Below are 25,746 nucleotides of genomic sequence, written 5' to 3' on the forward strand. Positions count from 1 at the left end.
TAATCTGTTTCCATTAGTGCTATGTTGATTTTTTCGAGATTCGTTGATTCCATTATTATTAAATAAGTAAAAAAAGGTTTCCTTGTCGAATTTTTCACAATGAATAGAAAAATTACATTTACTTTACACGTCTTTAAAATTTATTAATCTTATTTGCTACGAAAATATTTTATTAAAACACTTTTTAATTTCATATATTGTATTTAAGTGAATTATGGTTAAAATATCGAAAGAAATATCTTATTATTTTTGTAATTAAGGGAAACTTCACATTAATTTTTTTTTTGATATTTAGCTTAAAAATTACTCAAATGTTGACAGCTATAAAAACTATTTCGTTATGCAAAATGACAGATAAAGATCTGTCAAATTGCTTATAATATTCAACAAAAATATAATTGAAAACATTTTGCGTGCATGCATCACAATTCGCACGTTACGACCACACACGTGTCATTTTTGACGTCCGGCCGGCTTTATTTTTCAGTGAATAAAACTGCGCTCTTTAAACTTTCTTGATAGAATAATCAGAGGTAAATTAACATTATTAACTTATTCTTAAGGATTTTAACAATTAATTGCACTTTTATAGCGTTTGCAGATTTTGTACTTTTTTCGTTTACATAACCTAAAATCTTTTCACATTGTTTACAATTCTCATTACGCACCCAGAAATTCATTTTTGATTATTTTTACTGATATTTATTTTTAAATCTAAGCATATTTTCGGTTTCGATCATGCTCTGAACTATATTAGTTAAATATAGGTTTTTCATTTCAAATTGACATTGAAAAGAGGTCGATTTGATATGAAAAAGGTTTAATTTGAAATGAAAAAGGGTCAATTTGGAATGAAAAACCTATATCAATTTAATTTTGTAAACTTTAAATGAGTTTTAAACTCAGACTTGCCACAGTGATAACAAATACACAACTTTATAAGATTTCTTTCACGTTATACTTAAAAGATTTATAAAGTTGTGTATGTTGAATGTGAGATATGGGGCTAGATGTCCTATAGATGTAGAATAGATCTAGGGTTACTAGATGTCCGAATTTTCTCAACGTTTAGAGGCATCTGGGGATGAAATTGTGTCTTTCTAGTTTATTTGCAAAACTTAATAACATAATAATACATACATAGAGCTACTACGTTCTGTCCATGTTGTCTAACATGTGTATATGTAACGATTATGTAACTCAATTCTTGGAAGATTTATTCAGTAATTTAAAAATAGTAGGATTTTTAATTGAATGTTATAATCAATATGGAAAACAAATCCCATGAAGCAACAATAACCGGGGAAATGTCTTTTCTTATATATTTTTTGCACTATTGATGATAAAGTTGTTTTTTATAGTAATAATTCAAAATTGAAATCGAGTACATATGCACATAAAAATTCATAAATAAAGTTTCTGTCAATGACATCAAAGGTTGCCAATCATTAATATGCTATCTGTATAGTTTATGTCCCCCTCCATAAAAAGTCGTTTTGATAAACTTGCACGTAAAAATGTTTCAGTTTGCGCTGTCAGCTAGAATTGATAAGATACAAGAAAATTATTACGTCTGAAAATGTTCAACGTAAGTAGATACAATGCTCTAAACAGATATATTCCGTTATATATATGTATATATGTACATGTTTTTGTATTACTATTAATTTTATTCTAAATTCAAAATTTTCATATTCAGGGTTTGGTTGGATTGGTTTCTGGAGGCGCGTCCGGTCTTGGACGAGCAACGGTCGCTAAACTCATCAAGGAAGGTGGGAAAGTTATAGCTTGCGATTTGCCGTCGTCTCCAGGAAGTGAATTGTCCAAAGAATTTGGCGATAAAGTTGTATTTGTACCGACAGATGTAAGTGAACTTTGACCAACCTTATATAATACGAACGGCATTGCATTAACCGAAAAGTGATTCCCCAGACTGTAACTTTGTACAAGGTCTATTTTTGAAATAATCCATATCCAGTAAGTTCTTCTGCTTTCCAGAGAATTTTGGTCAAGTTTTGGGAAAACATTAGACTTATATTAGATCAGACCACACCGGGTGACTTGTGAGTAATTGAGTCGGTGACTTTGTTGCGCGACCAGATGAATATATGCAGTTGTATGGAGCATGCTATACCAGGCAAATCGTTGGTTGCCCAAGCTATAAAATCACCCGACTAGTGAGATCGGTTGCCAGCGTTCGATCAGAACCATTCCTCAAAATGTATAATGTTGTATTGAGGGGTGCCACACTCTAAAGAAACAACTATGAATATGTGTCACTATCGTCACATATTAAAAACTTTTACAGGTATTAATGAACGGATTCTTAGTCACTTCTGGTTGCCCAAGTTGGGTGACTAAGAGTGACCACGAGCAATTCCGATTGGGCAACAAAGTCACCGACCAAGTTGCTTGCAAGTCACCTGGTGTGGTTCGGCTCTTACAGTAATAGTATGGTGTTTTTTTCTCATGAAATTATGCTTTACTAATTTTATTCGACATCCGTTAAAGGTATAGGAATCAAACATGTACATGAATGTATTGTTACGTAGGGGTGGGTGGAGGATCCAAGTAAAAGGCCAAAGTCGTTTCACAGCATTTATTGATGACTAGCTGTATTACCCGGCTTCGCTCAGTGTTTATAATATAAACCGCTTAAACATGACTAAGCTAATTTAATTAAAAAAAAAAAAAAATTAAAAAAAAATTTAAAAATTAAAAAAAAAAATAAAAAAAAAATAAAAAAAAAATCAAAAAAAAAATTAAAAAAAAAATTAAAAAAAAAATAAAAAAAAAATAAAAAAAAAATAAAAAAAAAATTAAAAATTTTTTTTTTAAAAAATCAAAAAAAAAATCAAAATTTTTTTTGCCTTCTAGGGCTTCGCCCTCGGCGCCCCCCTGAGCCTTTGCCTTCTAGGGCTTCGCCCCTCCACGCCCCATGAGCAATTGCCGTTTAGGGCGTCGCCCCCCTTAGTTAATGCCTTTTAGGGCTTCGCCCCTCCGCACCCCCATGATTAAATGCCGTCTAGGGCTTCGCCCCCCTTAGTTAATGCCTTTTAGGGCTTCGCCCCCCGCGCCCCCAAGATTAATTGCCGTTTAGGGCTTCGCCCCCCTTAGTTAATGCCTTTTAGGGCTTCGCCCCTCCGCGCCCCCATGATTAAATGCCGTCTAAGGCTTCGCTCCCAAGACCATGAGGCTGGGCCCCCCGGGCCCCCTTCGGGGCCCCACGGGGCTGCGCCCCTTGTGGCGCCCCCTTTTGAGCCTCATGGGGCTGCGCCCCATGAGGCTGGGCCCCCCGGGCCCCCTTCGGGGCCCCACGGGGCTGCGCCCCTTGTGGCGCCCCCTTTTGAGCCCCATGGGGCTGCGCCCCATGAGGCTGGGCCCCCCGCGCCCCCTTCGGGGCTTCACGGGGCTGCGCCCCTTGTGGCACCCCCTTTTGAGCCCCATGGGGCTGCGCCCCATGAGGCTGGGCCCCCCGGGCCCCCTTCGGGGCCCCACGGGGCTGCGCCCCTTGTGGCGCCCCCTTTTGAGCCCCACGGGGCTGCGCCCCTTGTGGCGCCCCTGGCGGGGCCCCATGAAACTACTCGCTTTGCGCCCCCGCGGGGGTGAATCCATTGAATCGAAAAAAACAAATCGGCGCCCATGGATCGAAAAAAAAAAAAATCGAATCACGTGTTCGATGACGTCACCGATCTACGGACGACGACGACGACGACGACGAAGACGACGAAGACGACGACGACGACGACCAAGGATATTTACATACAAAGTCTCTTTCCAAATTATAGATTAGATTAAGGAGATACACACACTGGCAGTGCTCAGTCCAGAATGTCTTGATATCGCCTAAGTACCGCCTTATAAGGGGCAGGTCTCTCAGGACATCTTCGACGTCTGATTTGTTTACCTATTGTTATGGTCACGTACTCGGATATGTATTCCCACGACATTCGGTCCCACGGTACCAAGGTATCGGTCAATTCTGAGAAGAGACCAATAATGGCCAACTCGGTCGCCATTATTTAGCCTACATGCACTTAGTTTGCCGATAATCCTCGAAACCAATTATAACAGTCACACAGTCACTGGGATGCTACCCGACCTAATCCGATTGCAACTAACCGGCGGCTCTTTTTAGTATACGTAACAGTATAATAAAACTCTATTAGTGACTAACAACTAAAAATCTCATAAATAATACATATGTATTGGGTTGATCAACACTTTTTATTGAGGAGATAATTACAGTTCTATTACCTGTGCGGTAAAATACACTGAAAGAAGATAAATAAAAACGTTGTAACATATTAGATAATGAGATTCATATGTGTAATCACTTTGCTTGTCTTTAGGTAACATCCGAGACCGACGTTGAAAATGCAATTAAAATCGCCAAAGAAAAGTTTGGACGTTTGGATGTCGCCGTTAATTGTGCAGGAGTCGGCTCTGCTTGTAGGATATACAATTTCAAACGCAATCAAGCTCATAACTTGGAGGAGTTTAGCACTGTTATAAAGGTACAGGCGGACCTCAACTTTCGCACATTCGACTTTCGCACAATTCGCTATTTCGCACATTTTTAAAAAATCGTTTTTTTTTTTTTTTTGGTGATAATGCAAAAATGTTTGTTTGCGTGCAATTCTTTCCCTCTCCTCCATTCCCTGTTGCACTATGAAATGCGTATGAACGAGCCCGTACTGTGAAAAGTGTTACATCCTGCACGGCATAATGATGGATGAAATCTTTGTATTATTGGATAAGTGACCAAAATCAAAAAAAATCCCTCTGAGTACTTCAATAATTCAAGCTAGAGCTCTTAGTTTGCATAAGGATTGGAAGGCTAGACTAAAAGAAGATTCTAACACGGTGTTTCATGCAAGTCACGGCTGGTTTTCAAATTTTAAAACAAGATATTCTTTACACAATATTAAATTCACTGGAGAATCAGCTGATGCGGATGAAGATGCTGCAAAAGACTTTATTTCCTCATTGTCCAAAATTATTGAAGATGGTGAATATTCCTCTAGTCAAATATTCAATGTAGATGAGACTGGTTTATTTTGGAAGAAGATGCCTAATCGTACATTCTTACCAAAGGAAGAATCAGTTGCCCCTGGTCATAAACCTTCTAAAAACCGATTGCTTCTTGGTGGAAATTTAGCTGGTGATTTAAAATTGATGCCAATGTTAATTTATCAAGCAGAAAATCCTAGAGCATTGAAAGGGAAAGATAAAAATTGCTTCCAGTCATTTGGAAATCAAATAAAAAAGCCTGGGTTACTGCTTTAATATTTAAAGATTGGTTCACTTCACATTTCGTACCAGCAGTAAAGCAATATTGTGAAGTTAATAATTTACCATTTTAAATATTATTAATCTTAGATAATGCTACAGGACTCTCATACAACCCATGGACCAAACAGTGATAGCTACGTTTAAACGATATTATATGAGGTCGATAATGAATCAGGCCATCAAGACAACTGACATGGAAGGTGGGCCCACATTAAAAGATTTCTGGAGGAATTATAACATATGGAACGCAATAAACAATATTGGAGACGCGTGGGCTGAAATAAAAGAGTCAACAATGAAAGGTTCATGGAGAAAACTATGCCCACAAATGATGGGTGATATAAATTTTGATGAAACTCCAGAAACTATCACACTTGAAATAGTTCACTTAATGAACGAACTTAACCTAGATGTTAACATTGAAGATATTAATGAGATGATTGAATCTCATTCTGAACCCATGACCAATGAATTTCTAATGGACCGACAAGAGAACGAGAATTATATACATATTGAAAGTGAGGAAGAAGAACCAGAAGAAATCATTAATACCTTAACTATAAAAAATATGAACGAAGCTTTTACGCATCTCGAAAAGTTTTTGAACATTATGGAAGACTGTGATCCCAATGGAGAACGAATATCTCAAGTACGTAGGGCTATTCATAAGAGTACTGTATGTTACAGAACACTATGAAGAAAAAAAAATTGTCATATTCAACTAACTCTTGACAAGTTCATTACGAGATTATAATTTGCCGTGCCTGAATACGATATTTTCCACCTAAGTGAGTGTAGATTATCGGATGTTATTTTAACATATGTATCTGGCAGCCTTCTCTTAATTTGAATGTGATGTGTGTGTGGAATCTTAATCTACTCTCTTCCATTTGGGCCTCGCTGTGATTTTTTTTTTACTATTTTTCTTTTGCAGAATGTAAAACTAAGAATAGGATTTAAGTATTTTATTTACGTGTTATTTTTCTTTTGTTTTTATTTTTTATTTTATCGTGTTTTTCTGCTTTTGCTTTTTTGCTTTTTATTTTATGTATTTACTTTACTTTTTAATGTATATAAATAATTTTTATTTAATACATACATTTTTTGCTTTTTTTTTTTACATCCCTCTACTTTCGAACATTTAACTTTCGCACACATTTTCAGGAACCAATTATGTGCGAAAGTTGAGGTCCGCCTGTATATTATATTAATTTAACAGTGTCAATTTTTTATTTAATTGCAATGTGATGTATTTTTATGGAATTCGTTGCAGGTGAATATTCTAGGTACGTTCAATGTTGCTCGATTGGCCGCTGGACTTATCGGACAGAATGCAGCCAACACTGACGGTCAGCGAGGAGTTATCATCAATACGGCCAGCATTGCAGCTTATGATGGACAGATTGGACAGACGGCTTACTCGGCATCGAAGGCCGGTGTCGTAGGAATGACTTTACCCATGGCTAGGGATTTAGCTGTTCGCGGAATCAGAGTGGTCACCATTGCTCCCGGTATGACATTTTTTTTCATATATGAAACAAAGACTTTACTTTTATGTTGGATCTTATCTGAATTTTTGTTACGGTTCATGCCAATTTGCAATATATTATTAATTCTTTATAACCGCTTATATAATATAAACTATTATCAAATTACTAAGTTGAAGATTAAAAAAAAAAATAGCAATATAATGAAATTGCCTGTATAACGAATAAATACTGTAATAAATGTCTCATAGTCCTATTTTCCGGTACAAAAACATTTGAAATTATATTTTATCATTATTATGTTAATATTATATTTCTAAAAACTAGACTTAAATTATAACTATTAAAATTTCAAAAAAATAAAATTTTTTGTGCATAGTTTATTATTGATTACTCAAGTGTGGATTTTTAAATGTTTCTATAATAATTTCGAAAGAGACTAAATGCAGAGAAATGTTATATAACATAACATTAAATTAAATGTTATGTAATATTATTATAACATTTCTCTGTTTATATGTGTGTTTGTTTGTTTGGTAAAATCCATAACGTTCAATTCATTAAAGCGAGGCTTGTCATTGTTTGAAATCAGTTTTAAATCAATGTATGAACTCTCGGGAATAAGTGTGATATTTTTAGCATAGTTTTTCTTTGGTTTCAAATTTATTTAAAAGGATGTTGATTATTGACTGATTCTTCGACTAATCCGTACAAATTAACTTGTACAGTGTTTTCTCCTGAATTCAAAACGATTCAACTAACATATGTAAAATCGAAAATAGTATATTTCTTTACTACCGATAGTCTGTTTTATAAAACTGATAGTACTAAAGGTCGAATTTTGTCCTTATAGAAACGGTATTGAAATCCCTAATGCATACATATGTATACAAACATATGTATTTATTATAGATTTTTCGTTAAATATTAGGGCCAGTGTAAATTTCTGAACGTTGGAAGGGATTCAAAGATATAAAATAAAAGCATAACATTTTTATCAATTTTATTTTATAATATTTATAATATACATATTTAAAATTTATAATATAAAACTGTTAGTAGAGATGTGGAGCAAAAATATTTTTTGGTTGAATTTATTTGAACAAAATTGTACGCTTGTACATACATTTATTATATCATTTAATCATGTTTTTACTATGAAGCACATGCAATTTATTTCGGTTACATAACTTTTGCTCCAATCACTTCACATGCCGGATTCAAAGTCTAGAATATCGGCCGTCACGCTCGACATTCTTAACTTTTTATACCCAGTATATGGACACGTGTACATATGTACATATATCTAATAAATTTAAATGTTGAATTTTACATAGATTTTGCAAATAGATTGATTACAATTTATTTATTGGTGTTTAAATTGTAGTATGCATGTACTCGTATTATATAAGCCATATTTATGCACGTTCATATTGAAAATAATTATTGTTTAATTAATATATATACTATTGATACATTTTTCAGGTCTGTTCAACACGCCGATGCTGCAGCAATTGCCGGATAAAACCAGAGAAGCGCTGGCCGCGACCGTTCCATTTCCTTCGAGGCTCGGAGAGCCCGATGAGTTTGCTTTACTCGTGACGAGCATCATACAAAACCCACTGTTGAATGGAGAGACGATACGACTCGACGCAGCGTTGAGAATGCAGCCTTAGTATCTTTATACATTTGTACAAAACAATTTCACCGCTCTTTGCGTACACGTATAAACTTTATACATTCTTATATATAATAGGTACATACATACATATTAAATTTTGAAAATACATATATTATAGATGGCTTCTTGCGTTTTATTTATTATATGTACTTGCAATTTCTCTTAATTTCAACAGTCGATGACTTGTTTCATTCCGAATGATAATTCAAAACATGCCAAATCCATCTTGCCCCACTTCACAATTTCTTCTAAAATAAATTAATAATAAATCTACATAATGGAAATTTCTGTTTTGACCAGATAATTCTACCCAAGACAATTTCACACGAGAAAAGCACATTGTGGAAATTATGTAATATTTATATTTGTATATGGACGTAAAATAAAAGTACACTTCGTATCAAAATTGTGTTTATTACTAAACACGAATCAAAAGTTTATATTTAAACATTACATTGGTCTTGTTTGAAATTGTATTGTGTCTATTTGTCATGGCACGAGTATAAATACATATGTACAATCTAAACTTTGGCGTATTTTTTTACACGATTTGCACTAATAAAAGGCAATATTTTCTACCTTCAAAGATAATCTCCATCGATGTGTCTGTTGTAGAAAAGTTTTACAATTTTTGGCCATTAATACAGTTTCAATATGCACAACGGCAGTTTGAATAATGCTCAACAGATTTATAAAATACGCCTTCAGTAGATAAAACATGTACATCTACACATATATATATATATATATATATATATATATATATATATATATATATATATATATATAAATATAAATATATATGCATACATACATACATATATGTTTGTACATAATTCAGAGGCAAGATGGTTAATATTGCGATAGTTTTTGTACTTAAAATTATTTCATGCATCGACCGTTGCAGTTAAATATCACTTGTTCGCTTTGTAACATTTGTAGATATATTAATTTTAACAGTACAATGAATATATTATATAAACAATTCTACATAATTAGTGTAAGCGTTTATTGATAATTTGCTTAATGGCATTATATAGGATTGCCATTTGATTGATATTTTAAAAACTATCAGCTGGAATCTAACATTCAGAATAATATGAAAAGGTAAGAAGAGAACATACATCTGTACTTTTGACTTGGAATATATTATACTTTCCAGTCATTGTGTACATCGTGAATTAGCATACTGCCCGTAGACTATACATATATATATATATATATATATATATATATATATATATATATATATATTTTTTTTTTTTTTTTTTTGCATTATGATTAATATAATCGGCGTTTTGTTTTTGGGCAGAGATGCACAGACTTTTTATTATTATTGTATTAAAATATGTTTGCAAGGCGATAAAATTTTACGTAGCCTTGCGTTATTTAATGAAATTTTTTTATTCATTTTTTGATTGTCTAGGAATACAATGTTGGTGTCTGTGCACCCAAGTTACCATAAATGTACAAGTGTTCGATTGCTTTTAGAATAAAGTTCACATTAGAATTTTGGTCTCGTCTTGGTGAAACTGTATTTATTGTACAAACACTGTCTTTATCTCATGTTGGCGTATTTTTAGTTTCCATCAATTTAATATTTTTTATAACTATGAGATATTAATATACATAGTTTTAATACACGTTTTTAATGCAACACTTGTAAAATATGCCTCATTGAAATAAAAACATTATATTGTATACAGATGTAATACTATTTTAAATATGGTTGCAATTGCTAAATTTTAAATGTATGTACAATATTTTAATTGATTTATATACTTTTTATGTATGGAGATGAATGTATTTGATATATATGGAGATGAATGTATTTGTTATTAAATAATTACATTTGTATATCAGGGATGGGATAATGTTACCGATCGTTCTGTTAAATTACGTTATAAATACTATTGTCTTAAAAAAATCTAAATATACATCTTTGGTTCATGTTTTTTAAAAGTTAAATGTTAAAAAATTTCTAACCTGAATTGTAACATTCAAACATGAAACATTTATAAATCATAAAATTATTCTTATATACAGTTTTCATATTAATACGTAATATTTTTCATTCCTGATATATAAATGTTTTATTTACATATAATATAATCATTTAAATATGATTTCTGACTTGCATGCATAGTTATTTAGTTCCCCATCGATTATAAATATTTTTTCCAACATACAACTAACGTCTAGTCACTAACCATTGTTTCGCACATAATTTTATGTAAATATGTATTTTTTTTTGGTATTTTTTATTTTATTATTTAATAAATACATAGTTCTTGTACTTACGCAGCAAATAATACATATGCTATAAAACAAATTTTAATTACTTTTAAAATTTTAATGCGTATGATTTTTTAATGGTGTTTTTACTATCACATATGGATTTTTTTTAGTAAAATATGTTAGTGTGCCATTAAAAACGGTTGCCGTATTGCTCAGTGTTGATTTGATTGTTGAATAAATTTATATTGATATTCAAGTGCTGGTAAAGCAGCGAACCAATTTTATTGCATTAGAGTTCAAACAAGAAAAAGTCTTATTGTTCTTTGTTTTTATTGTGTAAAATTGAAAAATAATACATTATGAAATAATCAACAAGTATGATATAAGTGTGATTTTTATTTTTTTAATATTATTGTAATTTAAATTTGTTTCATATACGTATAATGACCGAATATTGTATATACCTATGTAGATGCAAACATCTAATATTTAGAATTGGATATGATATATACATATGTACATATGTATATACCAATGTATATTAAAAAACTTGATTGATCTATCACAGCACCTCTATTGATTTGTATGATGATAATCTATCGAGATATTTTCACGTGAAAATAATTGTTGTGTTTTATTACACTAAACAATTATTTTATTATATTTGAATAACTATTATTATAATTATTGACGCTTATACAATTTTATAACTGCTTTGAACTATTAGCTTTGGAGAATTTTTTTTCAATTAGAATATTTAGTGCAAAGTACATATTACTTTTTTTTCAACGCCTTTAACCATCTCAGAATAGTGACTTAATTTTGTGCGTTAAGTCTCAGTCTGCTTCTTTTCTAATTCCTGTGGTTTTTCATTTCTTCAGTACGTTCGTTGCTATTTAATTATTTACTTTTTTTTTGTAGACCATTCTTATGATTATACATAACTCGATGTTTTATCTTTTACACTGAAGATGATTTATCTCATGGACTTAATATGGATTCATTTAGATGACCAGTTGTCGAACTTCGACATTTACTTTAGTTACGTTTTACTTGAGAATACCACAATTGGTTTGCTTACTCGCTTTTCAATGAATACATTTCAGAACCGAATCATTAAATTCTCTTTCCATACAAATACAATATTTAACTGCGTTATACCATATTATAAGTGTTTAAGGTCTATTCATATTAGCACGGCACAGCCCTGCAACTGCACGTAACCAGCAAGTATGGAAAATATTCGCATTCATATGCATTATATATCTAGAATGTACCAAAGAATACTTTCTGTACTTGCTGGTTACGTGCTGTTGCCGGGGTGTGTTGTGCTAATATGAATAGATCTTGAACAGTTTTCCTTCCGTTTTTACTAGCATATTTGTAATACTGACGATAATATATATTTTTTAATATAAACGCGTGATAAATCTAAAAAATATTAGTATAAAAGCTTAAGCGTATAACACAAACACTATCATGTTAACATAGACCGAATCCTCATCAAAAGCCAGTACATTTTTGCCGCACTCTAAATATTGCTTTGTGGGTTCTGTCAATTTTTTTTTTAAATATACGGCAGTTATCTATTAATAAGTAAACTCATTTTTAAAAATGTTTAATTTACGTTAGTTATATGATTTAAAAGGCAAATTTTTAATTGATTCTATTTAAAAATAAATAATCAATAGGAGGCAAAAACATCATTTATGCATATTAACCAATTTTTTCTTTAAAATTGACTGATTGTTTGCCATGATAAAAGATAATCTTATCAACTATGTATAGAGTATGCTATTTTTTATTTATAAATTTTAAAAGTTTGATAGTTGAATAAAAAATTAATTTTTCATTGTACATTCTAGTATTCCAAAGCAATGACGAAAACGAGAGACTGCATTATCATATCAACCATACGCTCTCAAGTTTTCTGCGTTCTAGAGTTTAGTACATAAATACATATGTGTATATGCTATAATTTGTGACATCAATTTATGTACTATAAAATTACAAGAATTAGATCATCGAAAGTGTATGTATGTGCAAAAATAAGTAGACCGAAGTTTTGCCAAAATTACATACCTATACATATATACAAATTTGTCTCAAAAAAGAAATTATATTACAATACCAAAACTTCACACTCGACAAAGTCAGCCAATCATAACAATAAGTATGTAGATGCAAATAGTTTTTCCAAATATAAACGAATTCATCTTTTCTACATCTATAAATGCACTAGTTAATTCGTATTACATAAAAATATAAATATCAGTAGTGTATATAGTAAAATATAATCGACTAGGCGAAGTAAAATAAACTACGTATGTACATTGATAAAGTAAAAAAATGTATTATAGGTTATAAATACGTTTGAGTGTGGACATGTCAAAATATATTAAATAATTAAATTATTTGTATATGGAGTTTTAATAGCAATGGTTTGACAGGATGTTGAGGTCCTTGTTCCGTATAGTGGTCTTCAAGTTCCAGATTGTCGCGACTGGAAGATTTTATAACGAGAAAGTGTACATACAGTTCACTCAGTAAAATAAATTTACCATGACAGATATTGAATCATTTGAAATATGCAGTAACGTCGCTAGGCCCGTACGGGGAATACAGTGCACCGGGTGACGCCATTTTTGAGATGACGGTCGTCGTTGTATGACGATCCTCGAGCGGCTACACGTCTCATTGAAACTTCTGTATATATACAGCTTTCTGTATATATATACAGCTTTTTGTATGTATAAATTTTTCTGTAAATATACAGCTTTCTGTATGTATACAGCTTTCCGTATTTATACAGCTACCCCGAAATCCGTCTGGTGTAGCTATATATAGCATCAAATATGAGCCATAATTAGCTCTTGTTGGAATTCCTGAGAAATCAGTGTATGTACCTAAAGGTAAGAAGGTTAACTGATTCAGTCATACGAAGATGCAATCCAGAAGCAACGTTGGAACTTGCTTCTTTTTTGGCGCTTCTTTCTCGTAAGTCATAACAATTAACAAATATTAATAATTAATAAAAAAAACATTTTTTAGGTGACACCACACCTAGCGACGCCACTGAAAATATGTACGTTTGAAGTCCATATAAACGCAATTGATTTATACATATTCAATATCAATATTATATATGGATGTAGTCTTGCTTACCAAAATTAATTACCCAAATAACTTTCGTACATAAATATACATGTGTATGAATGTACACATAAGCAAGATTTGACTAAATTTAAATGAGAGCGGGTATCCACACTGTCATTTAAATTTTTTATTGAAGTTGTGGATTCGAAAGTTTACTCAAGAGCTGATTCCATTAGATAACAATTACATCCATATATTATAAATATGTACATATATTGGTAAATTTAAAGGCAACAATTTTTCATTTATTATTTGTGAACAATATATATATACCTACTGTATTTTATTTTGTATATTTATATGTAGTATGTTTGTATGTATGTATGTATATGTAGATAAATTGCTTTTACATTTTGTTTTGAAAATTAATACAACTGCTTGCGACCTTTACAGCTTACATTTTAGAGTAAATTTCAGCAGAGCTTTAGCATTGCAATGTATTACAAACTACTGTAAAAATGTGGTGTATATAAATACATTGTATGACGTATATATTGTCTGCTTTTTTTAAAAATAATTTGGTGAATGATCTTGTTGTAATGCAAAAGCTCTACTCACATTCACTGAACAACGTATCCATCATCGTAGCTTTCTCGCGACATCACCAAAATCTGAATCGTTCTACATAATACTGACTATAGTTAATCTGCGCGTGTGTATATTTATGTAGTGTAGGCCTTGTTTGGAAACGTGGTGTGCGAGTCCGGGCCTGGATGCGTGCAAAAAGCGCGCATTGTCGTCTTCGCGAAAATTCACTGTAAAAACAAAATTATTTCGGACTTTCAATCCTCAAACGGTGCAGTTTAAATGTGTACAAGAGTCTCCAACAGTCCAGAGTTGGGATGCGTCTAATGGGATGCGTCGAAAATCACGATTTTCAGAATCACACAAGTTGAAATACTATGTTGAATATCTATGTCAAAATCAATAGATTCTTTCGATTTTATGTACGATTTTAAGTCAACACTAACGTCATCTTTTTGATTGTCTTAAATTATGTTAAAATTATGTTCTCAATTTTTGCCCTCTGATAATTATTTTATTACACTAAAAGAGTGTTGTAATAATATTATACATTTAAAAATATGTAAAAAGAAAAATATATTTACGTAAAAACTATCCGTTGAATGTCGACGGGTAAAACATTAACATATTACATTGAACACAAAAGAAAAGGCGAACATATCTTTAATCGGAAAACTCTAATTATCGAAAGATGTTTTTTTACTTATACTTATCTATATATAGTATATACATACATATGTGTAAGGCAACAAATAGTACCATTTTCATCCTACTCAATCTTCGGCAGTTTCCTTTAACAGAATACGAATTTTTATTTTATTTTTCATATTGGCTGATAGTTACATATCAGGTATTTTAGTTTTCAGATCTTTCAATATCGAAGCTTTAATTCCGGGACTTCATTTCTAAACTGCACTGCATCGTGTAGCGTGTAGTTGAAGTGATCTGTAACTGAAGTTATAAAAGGTGATAAATTCATCATAAATGATTTTCTATAATCAGTACGGTTCACGGAAGAATACACCCAAATGCACACAATAGTGACGCAGTCTCGAGAAATCCCAATTTCCAAAGGCGCCCAAGAAGAACACACGCAATTGAATTCTACAAAAAAAGGGTCAGCACTAGTGGAGGCTCGTCTACGTATGTATATGGGCTGCGGGCTGCAGTACTTCCAGTATAGTAAATGACATGATACTTTTGTCGTTCATATGGTCTGCGGGGCTGCAGCCTACTCAAAGCCCGCTTTAAAGGTCAAGGAATTTGATCTTTAAGCCCTCAACATGAGGCCACCACCCCCCCAACGAATACAGTCTAAGAGACCCTTTCGTCGGAGAACGAGACGGTTGTTCATGAATATCGCACAATAACAACCGCACATCACTGCTATAATAAAAAAAACTACACTGTACATAACCAATTACAAAATAAACAACAACGCATGAACTCATAAAGCGTATATGCATTAGGAATTAATACCTGAAATGTGCCGTGCGAACGCACGCACACCTCAAGTAAACATACATGTCGTCCTACTAGTTTAGTACATATATGTACATGCTATTTTTGTTTGCTCATCGGTATGATCAAAGAGCTACTACAGCCCGATTCATATCTGCAGCCCCCCAATGGTAATTCTCCTTAGCCGCCACTGGTCAGCACCCTTGGATAGCATATGAATACCCATTGACGCTTTTTTGTGGAATTCTATTGCGTTAGTTCTCCTTGATGCTTAGAATCTCCTGGACAGCGAGAAGAACCAATGTCTCCATCCTGCAGGAGCAGAGGGTTGGTGATAGCTATCTACCATATCCCTTAGGCGTATCCTCCAGTTGTTTAGACACATCGAGAGGTGAGACCAGGACAGCCTGGAAAAAATTGTTCCTGGAAGCGTTGAGGCAAACGGAAGAAGAGGACGATCCCCAATAAGATGAAATTACCAGGTCAGAGTTGCTACTGGGAAAACGGTTGTGTTTCGGGGGTGTCGAGAGGGCTGGAGGACCATGAAATTAGAATTCGCGACCTTCAGACATGAATAAAGCGACTGGAAAGCAGTTCTTCTTGAGCACCTTTGAAGGTTTGGATGTCTTGAGAGTGCGGCATTCTTTGGTGCATTTATTCGATCACCAATCTGCATTTTTATGAAAAATTACCGATGATTGAGTTTTGAACGGAAAATGGAATTACTATATTATGCAGGAATCTCATTGCATGATTTGTCGGACCGATTCGAAAATTTAGAATAATAAATTCTTTAATTTTAATATTGCATTTCGCGCTCAGTCTAGGAAATCGGATGGTGTGACTCCTGCATTACTTAAATTATTCCACAGTTGGAAAGTGTGAATGATACATTAAAAGCGCTTTCGTACATCAGAGGACTAGAATATATTTGAGAACGTTTAAACTGAATTTCATGCTCGACTCACGTTGTTGACTTTGGCTACCATACAATCATACGAGATTTTTAAAAAAGCATCTTTTCATTTTGACTTTGACACGTACTATTGATATATACATACATATATCTAGCAACTCGTCAGCTATACATATTTGTAAATTTGAAGGTTCGCCATTTTTGTCACACCCCGGTGTATATACGTGGATTGATTGTGATGAAGAAGCAAGCGTTCAAAATCGAATGGCACTCTTCGCAAAGGACGACAATGTTGGTGGGCGGTTGTCCGCGCGGAGCTCAGAAGCGGCGGGCGGGCTCGGCCAGCAGCCGACTTCAGTCATCCTCGAGACCAGCTAGATCAGCATGTGCTCTGGCACGAGCTTTACTCCTGCAGCAGACCGTCAGACAGAGGAGCCTGAGTGCCAGTCTGAACTGGGGGCTGAGAGTTATCAGGATCACCACTTTCCAGAACGAGTTGAGGATCCCGGCCCAGACCGCGGCGAAGTGGAGCATAGGATTTTTGATCTCGGCGCCAGCCCAGAATTCGTAAAGTCTCACGCAAGCGTATGGTGCCCAGCTGATCCAAAAGGTGGCGACCAGCGCAAAACTCGCGATGTGACTAGGATTCGACAGGTTCTCGGCCAATGCGGTGGCGTACTCCTTGTCATGGACTGGTGCTCCACTGCGCACGCGTCTCATCATCGAAAATATGTACAGGTAGTTGTGTACGATGGAGATGACGCTGGGACCGAGCACCAATATGGCGAGCGTCACCGAGTACGCTGCCATGTTGCCCCAGTCGAGCATACATATGTGTGATTCGGGGTTGAACACTGCTTTGTTGAAGCCCAGGAGTGGTGGGCAGCAGAGCATCGCTGCAGATACCCACGTGAACACCATCCAGCATTGGCAGCGGGTCCTTGTTTGCACCTGTAGAAAAACAGCATCATTAGCTAAAAACAGTGCGGTCGTCTAGCGGTTTCCGGAAGTTCTTAGTCCAAAGTTTAAAATTCCCAGAAAGCCACAGCGTGGCTTTCTGGGCACTGGTTAAGCGATTGTTGAGTAGTGAGTTCACGAGTTCATAATCGATTACGAGTACGTCTATCGCTGCTGGTAGAACCTGGATGTTTATTAACCCTTTGAATGCTGACCAACGCCGATCGCCGTTTTGCCAACAAATTCATAGGCCTGATAAACGCCGACAGGCGTTGAATTTTGAGCATGTACAAAGTAAACAAGAAAACTACCCGTTAAGCCTTTCCAGGTAGCATTGAAAAAAAAAATGCATTAAACATGGGTCGAGTAATCCAGGTCTACCTCACGGGACCGAAAATGAAAAGCCCGAAAAAGCAAATATCGGAAGGCAAAGATCGAAAATCGAAAGATCTTAAGTCGAAAGATAAAAAAAGGGTACATGGTAAACAGTAGTATGTACATATATATAATATATATGAGTGGCATGCGGTGAAATTATCTCTCTTTTTGTCACACAGCCTTGTTTAATGTGCGCGCGCAGGATATGGGAGGAAAAGCCTGTTCCTCTTGTTCCTGTTGTATCCTGCTCGCGCAAATTAAGGGAGGATGTACAACGGGAGAGAGAGTTTTACCGCACGCCACTGATATACATATGTATATACTAACCGTTTTTCATATGTATGCATGGTAAACGAACATTTTCGACTTTTTAATATTCGGTGCGGTGACGGTCACCCGTGTCATTCATTTGTTTACGTTTATTAAGACCTTTATTTACACCGGAATTTCTGAATTTATAACCATATCAGAATTTCCCGATGGAAATCCCTAACTGCTGAGTATTTTAGATTGTGGCTTTGCATTTAGATTGTGAGCATTAAATTTTAACAACAATAAAGAAGATGAAACTAGTTTTGGATAAAATACATTTATTAGACTTATTTTGTTTATTTTATATTGTTGCAAGATATATTAGAGAGTTTAAACACATCCTTACAAAACTCGAAATCTAACTTGATTGTTGGGACGATTCATATATGTACATATGTATGTAAATCGGCATTTCCTCCCTCTCGCAAATTTGGCTAGTCTGAATTTGCAGATTGTTGTAAGCATTATATACTTGCGTTTTATTTTAAAAATATTGTTGTTTCTACATTGGGTTTGTGGGATCTGGGTCACTGCCTCGAAAGAGACTTGAACAAAAGTCGAAAGTTATAAAAATCGCGAAAAAATTTCGATCTTTCGACTTTCGATGCAGTGACGGCTACCGAATAATAACAACAAACAACAACAATCGCCGTAATCGTAACTGAAGTCGGAACCGGAATAGGAATCGGTTATATATGTATATTATATTATCAATTTGTATGTACGCGGTTACCCAGTGTCGGCTTATAGCATAAATGAAGAAAAAATAACTTTACATTAAGTCCTCTACTTACGCGGTTAATTCGTTCCGAAATTTTCAGTGTAAGTCGAAAACCGCGTAAGTCGAGAAATTCTTTAATTCGATATATTTGATGTGTGAACTGTATGTATGTATGTATTAATATTTTTGTATCAAGGGACAATAAGAGTAAGTGTATTAATCTTCATGAAAGTAACATTTATTTGGTAATCGACATTGCTGAAATCTTACTGATCATGGCGAACTTGAAGATCGAGTACATAAAAGTGGAAGTGGTCGCGTTGCCATGGTTATTTAGTGCTAAATATATTTTTTTCCCTATATGTCAACTGCACGTGCCAATAACGGTGGAAATCGGCGGATTTTTTTTATAAATTCTCATCCATTCGCGTAAGTCGAGGACTTACTGTATTAATAAAGTTTTGCTTGCCAGAAATGTGTTTTGATGGTAATGTAATATTTTTGAGAGAATATCTCTTGAGATCTTGAGAAAATTGTAAAATTCTCAAATGGCGTTTGTGGAGAATTATTACAAAGAGAAGTGATCGTGCAAAGCTATTATTCTCGCGTGGAATTCGCAATATATGAATACCTTTAATGAAAAATATGAAATAAAATAAATTCCACATTATCTGAATAAAATTTTTACGGATTTCTTTTCTTATATTAAATTCTTTTGACGTTTGATGGAGGGGTGAGAGACTCTCACTCACACCCCTCTCCTCTGTCATAGTAATTTCCAAGAAAAATTAAAATAAATATTATGCTAAAAACTTTTCTCTTCTGGTACGATTTTGTATGGTTTCTACGACAAGTTTGTTTGACATACATATAATGTTTGACTTTTAGATAGATTAAACTTTAGGTCGATGCTAAAATGTGTTCTCTGGGCTAGAAGCGTTGATACATACAATACATCTCAAGATTTTGTGGAATTAAGGCAAAATTTAATACTAACCGTTTCATAGCGAAGAGGTTTCCTCACTGCCAGATATCTGTCAACGGATATCCACATGAATGTGTATACGGAAACTGCCCATAGGGTCACCTCTAGATATCCAGTGAGTCTACATGTTAGGTCACCGTAAGGCCAATGGCCAACTATTGCTGGGTACGCAGATAGAGGCACCACAAGAAGTCCACATAGCAGATCAGCCGCAGCCAATGATAGCAAATAGTAGTCGATTACTTCGTTTCCCAAACCTGAACAGACATAATGTTACCACACTGATACAACAAAACTAAGATCGCCAGTTAATTATTATTCGAATCGCGCTGCGCTATTAGCCATAACATACATAACACCTCGCACATAGTCAACTATGGTAAAAATCGCATATGCAATAATATATTACCTCTAAAATTGAGGTACGATGCGATGATGAGGAGATTGGCGATGACTATACCAGCTCCTGTAACGCAGATGAAAGCCGTCTGTGACAATATTTCGGGAGAGTAAAGTGCCTCACCCGTCTCTGCAGTAGCCATCTGAAGTCAAGAATGACGAATTTAAATGATCAGTCAATGAATCCGGTGAAGTTTGTTTACGTCCCGACATCATAGTTTCAATTATAAACGGTTAAAGTATGTGTTTGTCACAAATTTTAATGTTGTTTTATTAATAAGCGTCGAGGGGGCCAAAATATCTTTAGCTACATATATATTATACATGTATATATAACTACATTTTTTGAAAAACAGAAAAACTATTAAGATAGCTCATGTTCCTAGTTTTATTATATAGGACTTTGAACTGCCTATTAATATAATATTAAGTAAGTACTTATTGCACGAAAATACTTCGTTAAGCTGTTTCCTCATCATATTTGGTTCACTTAGAAACTTGGGCGCATACTTCATTGGATATGACTAGTGACGTCACAACTTTATTAAATCAACTGTTTGGCTCATTAAGAACATTTTGACCAGTGGGTACTATATAACTTAATTATGGATTAAAACTTAAGTCAACTGCCCAAATATGTACATGTATCGCAATGGCACTGGGTATAATGTAGAAGTTATGAAAAGTAAGAAGAGGTTAGTAAAAATGGGGTAATCTATGTATGTACATACATCCAAATTGGTAAAAATGAAAATGGAGACTCAAACCAATCTTCTTCTAAAAACGGGTTCAACAAATTTATATGAATTAAATTGGTCTTCAAAGTTTTCAGAATTTGTAGAATTGAAGAATAAATAAAATAAATTCAAATTGCGGAGGAATATCATTGTATATTTTAGGGTAGAATCTAAAAAAGTTTCGAGACGCCTTGCATAATGTTTAAAAGCTTAATAAAAAAAAAGTTTTTAATATGTCGCAACCCAATTGAGATCCCGTTTCGTACGTAATATTACGAAATGTCAACAGGTTTTCTTCAATATTACGTACGAAACATTGCAAAATGTTTCTCCATAGAAAAAAAAATACAAATCTTTCAAATTGTCAGTCAAATTGACAAAATACTAAATTTTGTCGGACATTCTATATCAAACATATACATGTATGTACATATAATTTCAATAGATACTTCGTTACCTTACTTTGAAAAGGTTCCAAATTAAAAGTTAGAACCCTTTCAAAATAAGGTAACGACTTATTTTGAAGTGTAGAATATAAAATTATATCGTTACCATTTTTTTAAAACCACATACATATGTAAATACCACAAAAATCGCAATTATCGCATTATATGCATGCGAAGACAGATAAAATTACAAATTACCTTTATTGCTTAATCTTTTCTGATTTGTGCATTTAAGCTAAGGTGTCACGGTGACTGTCCAACGTTCCAAAACTGCTGTTTTTGCGAAGCTTTTTTTCGTTTGATGCATCTTTGCAACCTGAAACGTCAAATTTGTCGAATAACCTCGATAGTTTATTATATTAACCTGCCAACAAAATGATGGGAATGCGTCCATCGATCCGTTTACTCAACAAATACGAAAGCATTCGGTGTGTAAAAATCGATAATGAATGAATGTATGTATTAGCGATTCGACAAAAAGCTTCCGGGTTGAATTATTACGGGTATTTCAGGTGCATCTTTGTGTCCCTTAGTTGTTTGTATGTATTTACATAGCGAATTAATAATTTATTTGATCTTTCAATTATTTCAAACTTAATTTAAGAGGATTAATTTTAAATAATTTTTTTAAACGGATTAATTTTAACGGAATATATGTATGTATATTACTTATTTTGTTTTGATTTTTGAAATTGAGAATAGGTTTTGTTTTAGAATGATCAAACAAGTTATAATGGTGAAATTTTAATGTCTAAATCTCAAAACAAAAATTTGACCTATAAATCTCAAAAATACACTTTCATCATAATTACGTTCTGTTGAAAGTCGTCGGTGGAATATGAGAAATTACGTATGCATTGTTTTCTTAAGAACTTGCATTATATTACTTTGATCGATTTACGGTTTTTGTTTATTTATTGAAGTGCAAAAAATTTCTCTAAGGGGAACATTTCGTCAGTATCGATCGACCCTATCAGTTGCCGGAGGAATCTTTTTGGGGTTGCGGAAAATCGAACTGACGCACGCCGCGCAGAGCTTTCGAATTTTTTCGAGATGTTATTTCTGTACCTGTGGAAACTGGACGAGATGGTGTCTCGAAGATAGCTTGGGGTCGAGTGACCGGGGCCGAGGCCGGGGTCGATCCGCCCGCGCAGGCGCTCCGCCCTCTGGTCGCCAACTTGAGGGGGTGGGCGAAGGGAGGGAGTCGTTTCAATGGACCCCCCAAATTTGTACGCGCGCGACCTTCTATCCAACGACTTTTTTAATCTATTTACTTGAAATGATCTCATTTGAATGTGATTATAAAGGTTCGGTTGACGGGCGAACTGTGATGGCGCACAATATGCCTATAGGTTTTCTTACATACATATAATTTTTTTGGTTATATTTACAAATTGATAAGGAGTGTTACATTTTATTGTAAAAAATTCGGGTGTGACCAACCCATGACTTTATCTATGCATTTGAGGAATATAAGAAGGTTACAAAACAAAATTCGATATTGAACCGTACGGACAAATTATGAAATACTAATAACTATGACAGCATTTTCGATACAAATTAAGCGCAAATGTATGGAAACTTGCACAAGACAAAAGTTCTACTTCCGGTTGTCAGATTTTATTCAAATTTTTTTCTCGATTCTCTAGATTAAAAGTACTACTTCCGGTTCAAATAAAAATATTTAAAAAATATAAAATTATATAAATTATTATTTCTAGTACATGTAAAAAAAATTCAGTCCGATTCAGTCAGTAGTTTGGGAGATAATTGAATTCAAAAAACTTAAAAAAAAAGAGGACACCTATGTATAAGGGGAGGTACCATTTCCAGTCAACTTAAAAATTTGAAAAAAATTTTCGTCGTGTCGATAAGAATTTCAGTAACCGATACTAAGTTTCAGTTCGACTAACGGTATTCAAAAAATCCTCAAAATACACAGACACACACACATTTTTTCTAGATCGTAAAAACGTGATCAGTAATCGATTTTGAGTTCGAATCGGTCAAAATCTCGAGTTCAAATTTTCGCATGATCACAAAACTTCATCTATTGTTACTACGTACATAGATAAAGTAAAAATTGTAATAATCAACCAACGAATAAACACGTGTGTTTCATGGAACATCGGTTACAAAAAAGTTTTTTAAAAACATACCTCTTCTATAATTTGTATATAAAATTATTATTTTGAATAAAAATACAAATAATTTTATTTTACTACCGCCATCTATGTTTAAAACTAAAAATTGGATAGACGTCATTCACTTTTCAGAAATTCAAATTTCAAACGCGTCTTACACGATATTTTTGCACCATCGTAATGGGGGAGGATCCATTTACTTATATTGATGACCAAAATGAGCAATATGGCAAAGTATGAAAACGATCGGATAAGAGGCAAACTTTTTCTTGAATTTTAATCGTAAGTGAAACGTAAAGGAGGTATGTAAAAATAAAATGCAGACGGGTCTACATCACGGCACCGAAAGGTTGAAAGATCGAAAAAGTAAATATCGAAAAGCAAAGATCGAAAATCGAAAGATCTTAAGTCGAAAGATCAAAAAGAATGTATGCATGGTAAACGGTACTATGTACATATACATACATACAGTGGCGGATTGGCCATACAAGCGTACATGCCCGATGGCATGTGGGCCCCACTATCCGTTAGAAAATATGGGCCCTCAGTAAAATTAAATAACTTTTTAATTTAACTATTTCACGTGTGTAATAGTTTGGGTATTTCAACAAAACAAATTTCTTACGATATACACAAACAACTAATGCCTGCTTTAACAGCCCAAGGATCGGTTAACTTTTTTTATTAGGCTCGAAATGTAAGTTTCAACATTTGCGTGGGCCCTTTTACCGGGCCCATTTCCAACCTCAATATTATGCATATACCAATACTTATGTAACAACTACCTACTGAAATAAAAATGGGAATAAACAAATTTCCCTGAATAATATAAACTGAATTGCTTAAAACAATTTTGATAGGACGATTCATCATCAACCAGCGATTTAAATTTACTTCATACATACTTTCAAAATAACATTAACTCGCCCCCCTAAATTAAGGAATAGTGTGAATTTAGAAAATATTATGGATTTAATAATTAATGAGATACTATGGATCTATGAATGCTGCGTTTATTTCTTATGTACATATGTTACTTTTGGGTAACTAATAAAATAATCGCTGCTATGTGCTTTGAAAAAAAAAGATTTTATTATTTTGAAGCAAGTATATTTTGGTTTTTAAGTGGTATGCCATTAGTAACATTCTTAGAAATTGTTCATCCCATGGAGCGAATCGTTAGAAAGGTCCCCTTTACTTTATTTTGTCTCAAAAACAGTATCGTTTATTTTTCCGAATGTTCGTATATTTTTTGATATAGTGATACATTTTGATGGTCGATTTTTGTTAACCATGTGAAGATTTTTGGAAAAAAATTTTCGCGCTTTTTTGGCTTTTTACATAATATTTTTTTATAATTATTTTTTCAAAAATAAGCTTAATTTTTTCATATTTTATATTTTCCATTTTTATTCCGATATAAAAAAGATTTTTTGAAAAAAAATTCAATTTGACCAATCTTTGCCTGCCCCCCCCAAGAAATAGCTGAAATGACGTCCCTGATTGTTTTCTACCGAATTTAGTACCGAAAGTAAAAGCCGCTTTTATGCCGCATTATTTTATGATGCATTATATGACAAGGATTAAAACGAAATATACAATGTAATTTATGGATCTATTTTGCTTTTGCCATTTTTCTTGTACCTAAATTTGTTTATTCCCATTTTTGAAAATTTTATTTATTTTTTGCCCTTGATTTTTAGCGTGATGGAAAGAAGAAAATTTTGTTATATGGGGGGGGGGGGGACAAATTTTTTTAACCCTGGGTGGGGGCCCCCTTTGACTCCTGGCATGCACTGATTTCAGTCCCAGTCCGCCACTGTATACATACATATGTATATAATATATATCAGTGGCATGCGGTAAAATTATCTCTCTTTTTGTCTAACAGTCTTGCTAAATGTGCGC

At 33.8% G+C, this 25,746-nt stretch overlaps 2 protein-coding genes across 2 annotated transcripts; one reads left to right on the top strand and one right to left on the bottom strand.

Annotated features, from left to right (window-relative positions):
* Positions 1-417: 417 nt before the first annotated feature.
* LOC143921441 (3-hydroxyacyl-CoA dehydrogenase type-2-like) lies at positions 418-8,985 on the top strand. Its single transcript, XM_077444758.1, has 6 exons — positions 418-533; positions 1,527-1,588; positions 1,700-1,864; positions 4,353-4,517; positions 6,569-6,806; positions 8,268-8,985. Exons 2-6 carry the CDS (start codon positions 1,580-1,582, stop codon positions 8,456-8,458), a joined length of 768 nt encoding a protein of 255 aa, XP_077300884.1. The 5' UTR covers positions 418-533; positions 1,527-1,579; the 3' UTR covers positions 8,459-8,985.
* Positions 8,986-15,212: 6,227 nt separating this feature from the next.
* Positions 15,213-22,811, bottom strand: DopEcR (G-protein coupled receptor DopEcR). The gene is made up of 5 exons (XM_077445974.1): positions 22,763-22,811; positions 21,893-22,010; positions 20,522-20,654; positions 20,125-20,369; positions 15,213-17,710 (listed from the first exon to the last, which is right to left on the bottom strand). The coding sequence occupies exons 3-5, from the start codon at positions 20,652-20,654 to the stop codon at positions 17,114-17,116; spliced, it is 975 nt and encodes a 324-aa protein (XP_077302100.1). The 5' UTR covers positions 21,893-22,010; positions 22,763-22,811; the 3' UTR covers positions 15,213-17,113.
* Positions 22,812-25,746: the final 2,935 nt, after the last annotated feature.

The sequence above is a fragment of the Arctopsyche grandis genome, chromosome 2, assembly GCF_051622035.1.
Source record: "Arctopsyche grandis isolate Sample6627 chromosome 2, ASM5162203v2, whole genome shotgun sequence".
NCBI lineage: Eukaryota > Metazoa > Arthropoda > Insecta > Trichoptera > Hydropsychidae > Arctopsyche > Arctopsyche grandis.

Coding starts and splice junctions, on each gene's coding strand:
- LOC143921441 (XM_077444758.1), top strand. Junction 1,865..4,352: donor TTGTATTTGTACCGACAGAT/GTAAGTGAACTT, acceptor GCTTGTCTTTAG/GTAACATCCGAGACCGACGT. Junction 6,807..8,267: donor AGTGGTCACCATTGCTCCCG/GTATGACATTTT, acceptor TACATTTTTCAG/GTCTGTTCAACACGCCGATG.
- DopEcR (XM_077445974.1), bottom strand. CDS start 20,654: ATGGCTACTGCAGAGACGGGTGAGGCACTTTACTCTCCCGAAATATTG. Junction 20,370..20,521: donor ATCGTACCTCAATTTTAGAG/GTAATATATTAT, acceptor ATGTCTGTTCAG/GTTTGGGAAACGAAGTAATC. Junction 17,711..20,124: donor AACCTCTTCGCTATGAAACG/GTTAGTATTAAA, acceptor GTTTTTCTACAG/GTGCAAACAAGGACCCGCTG.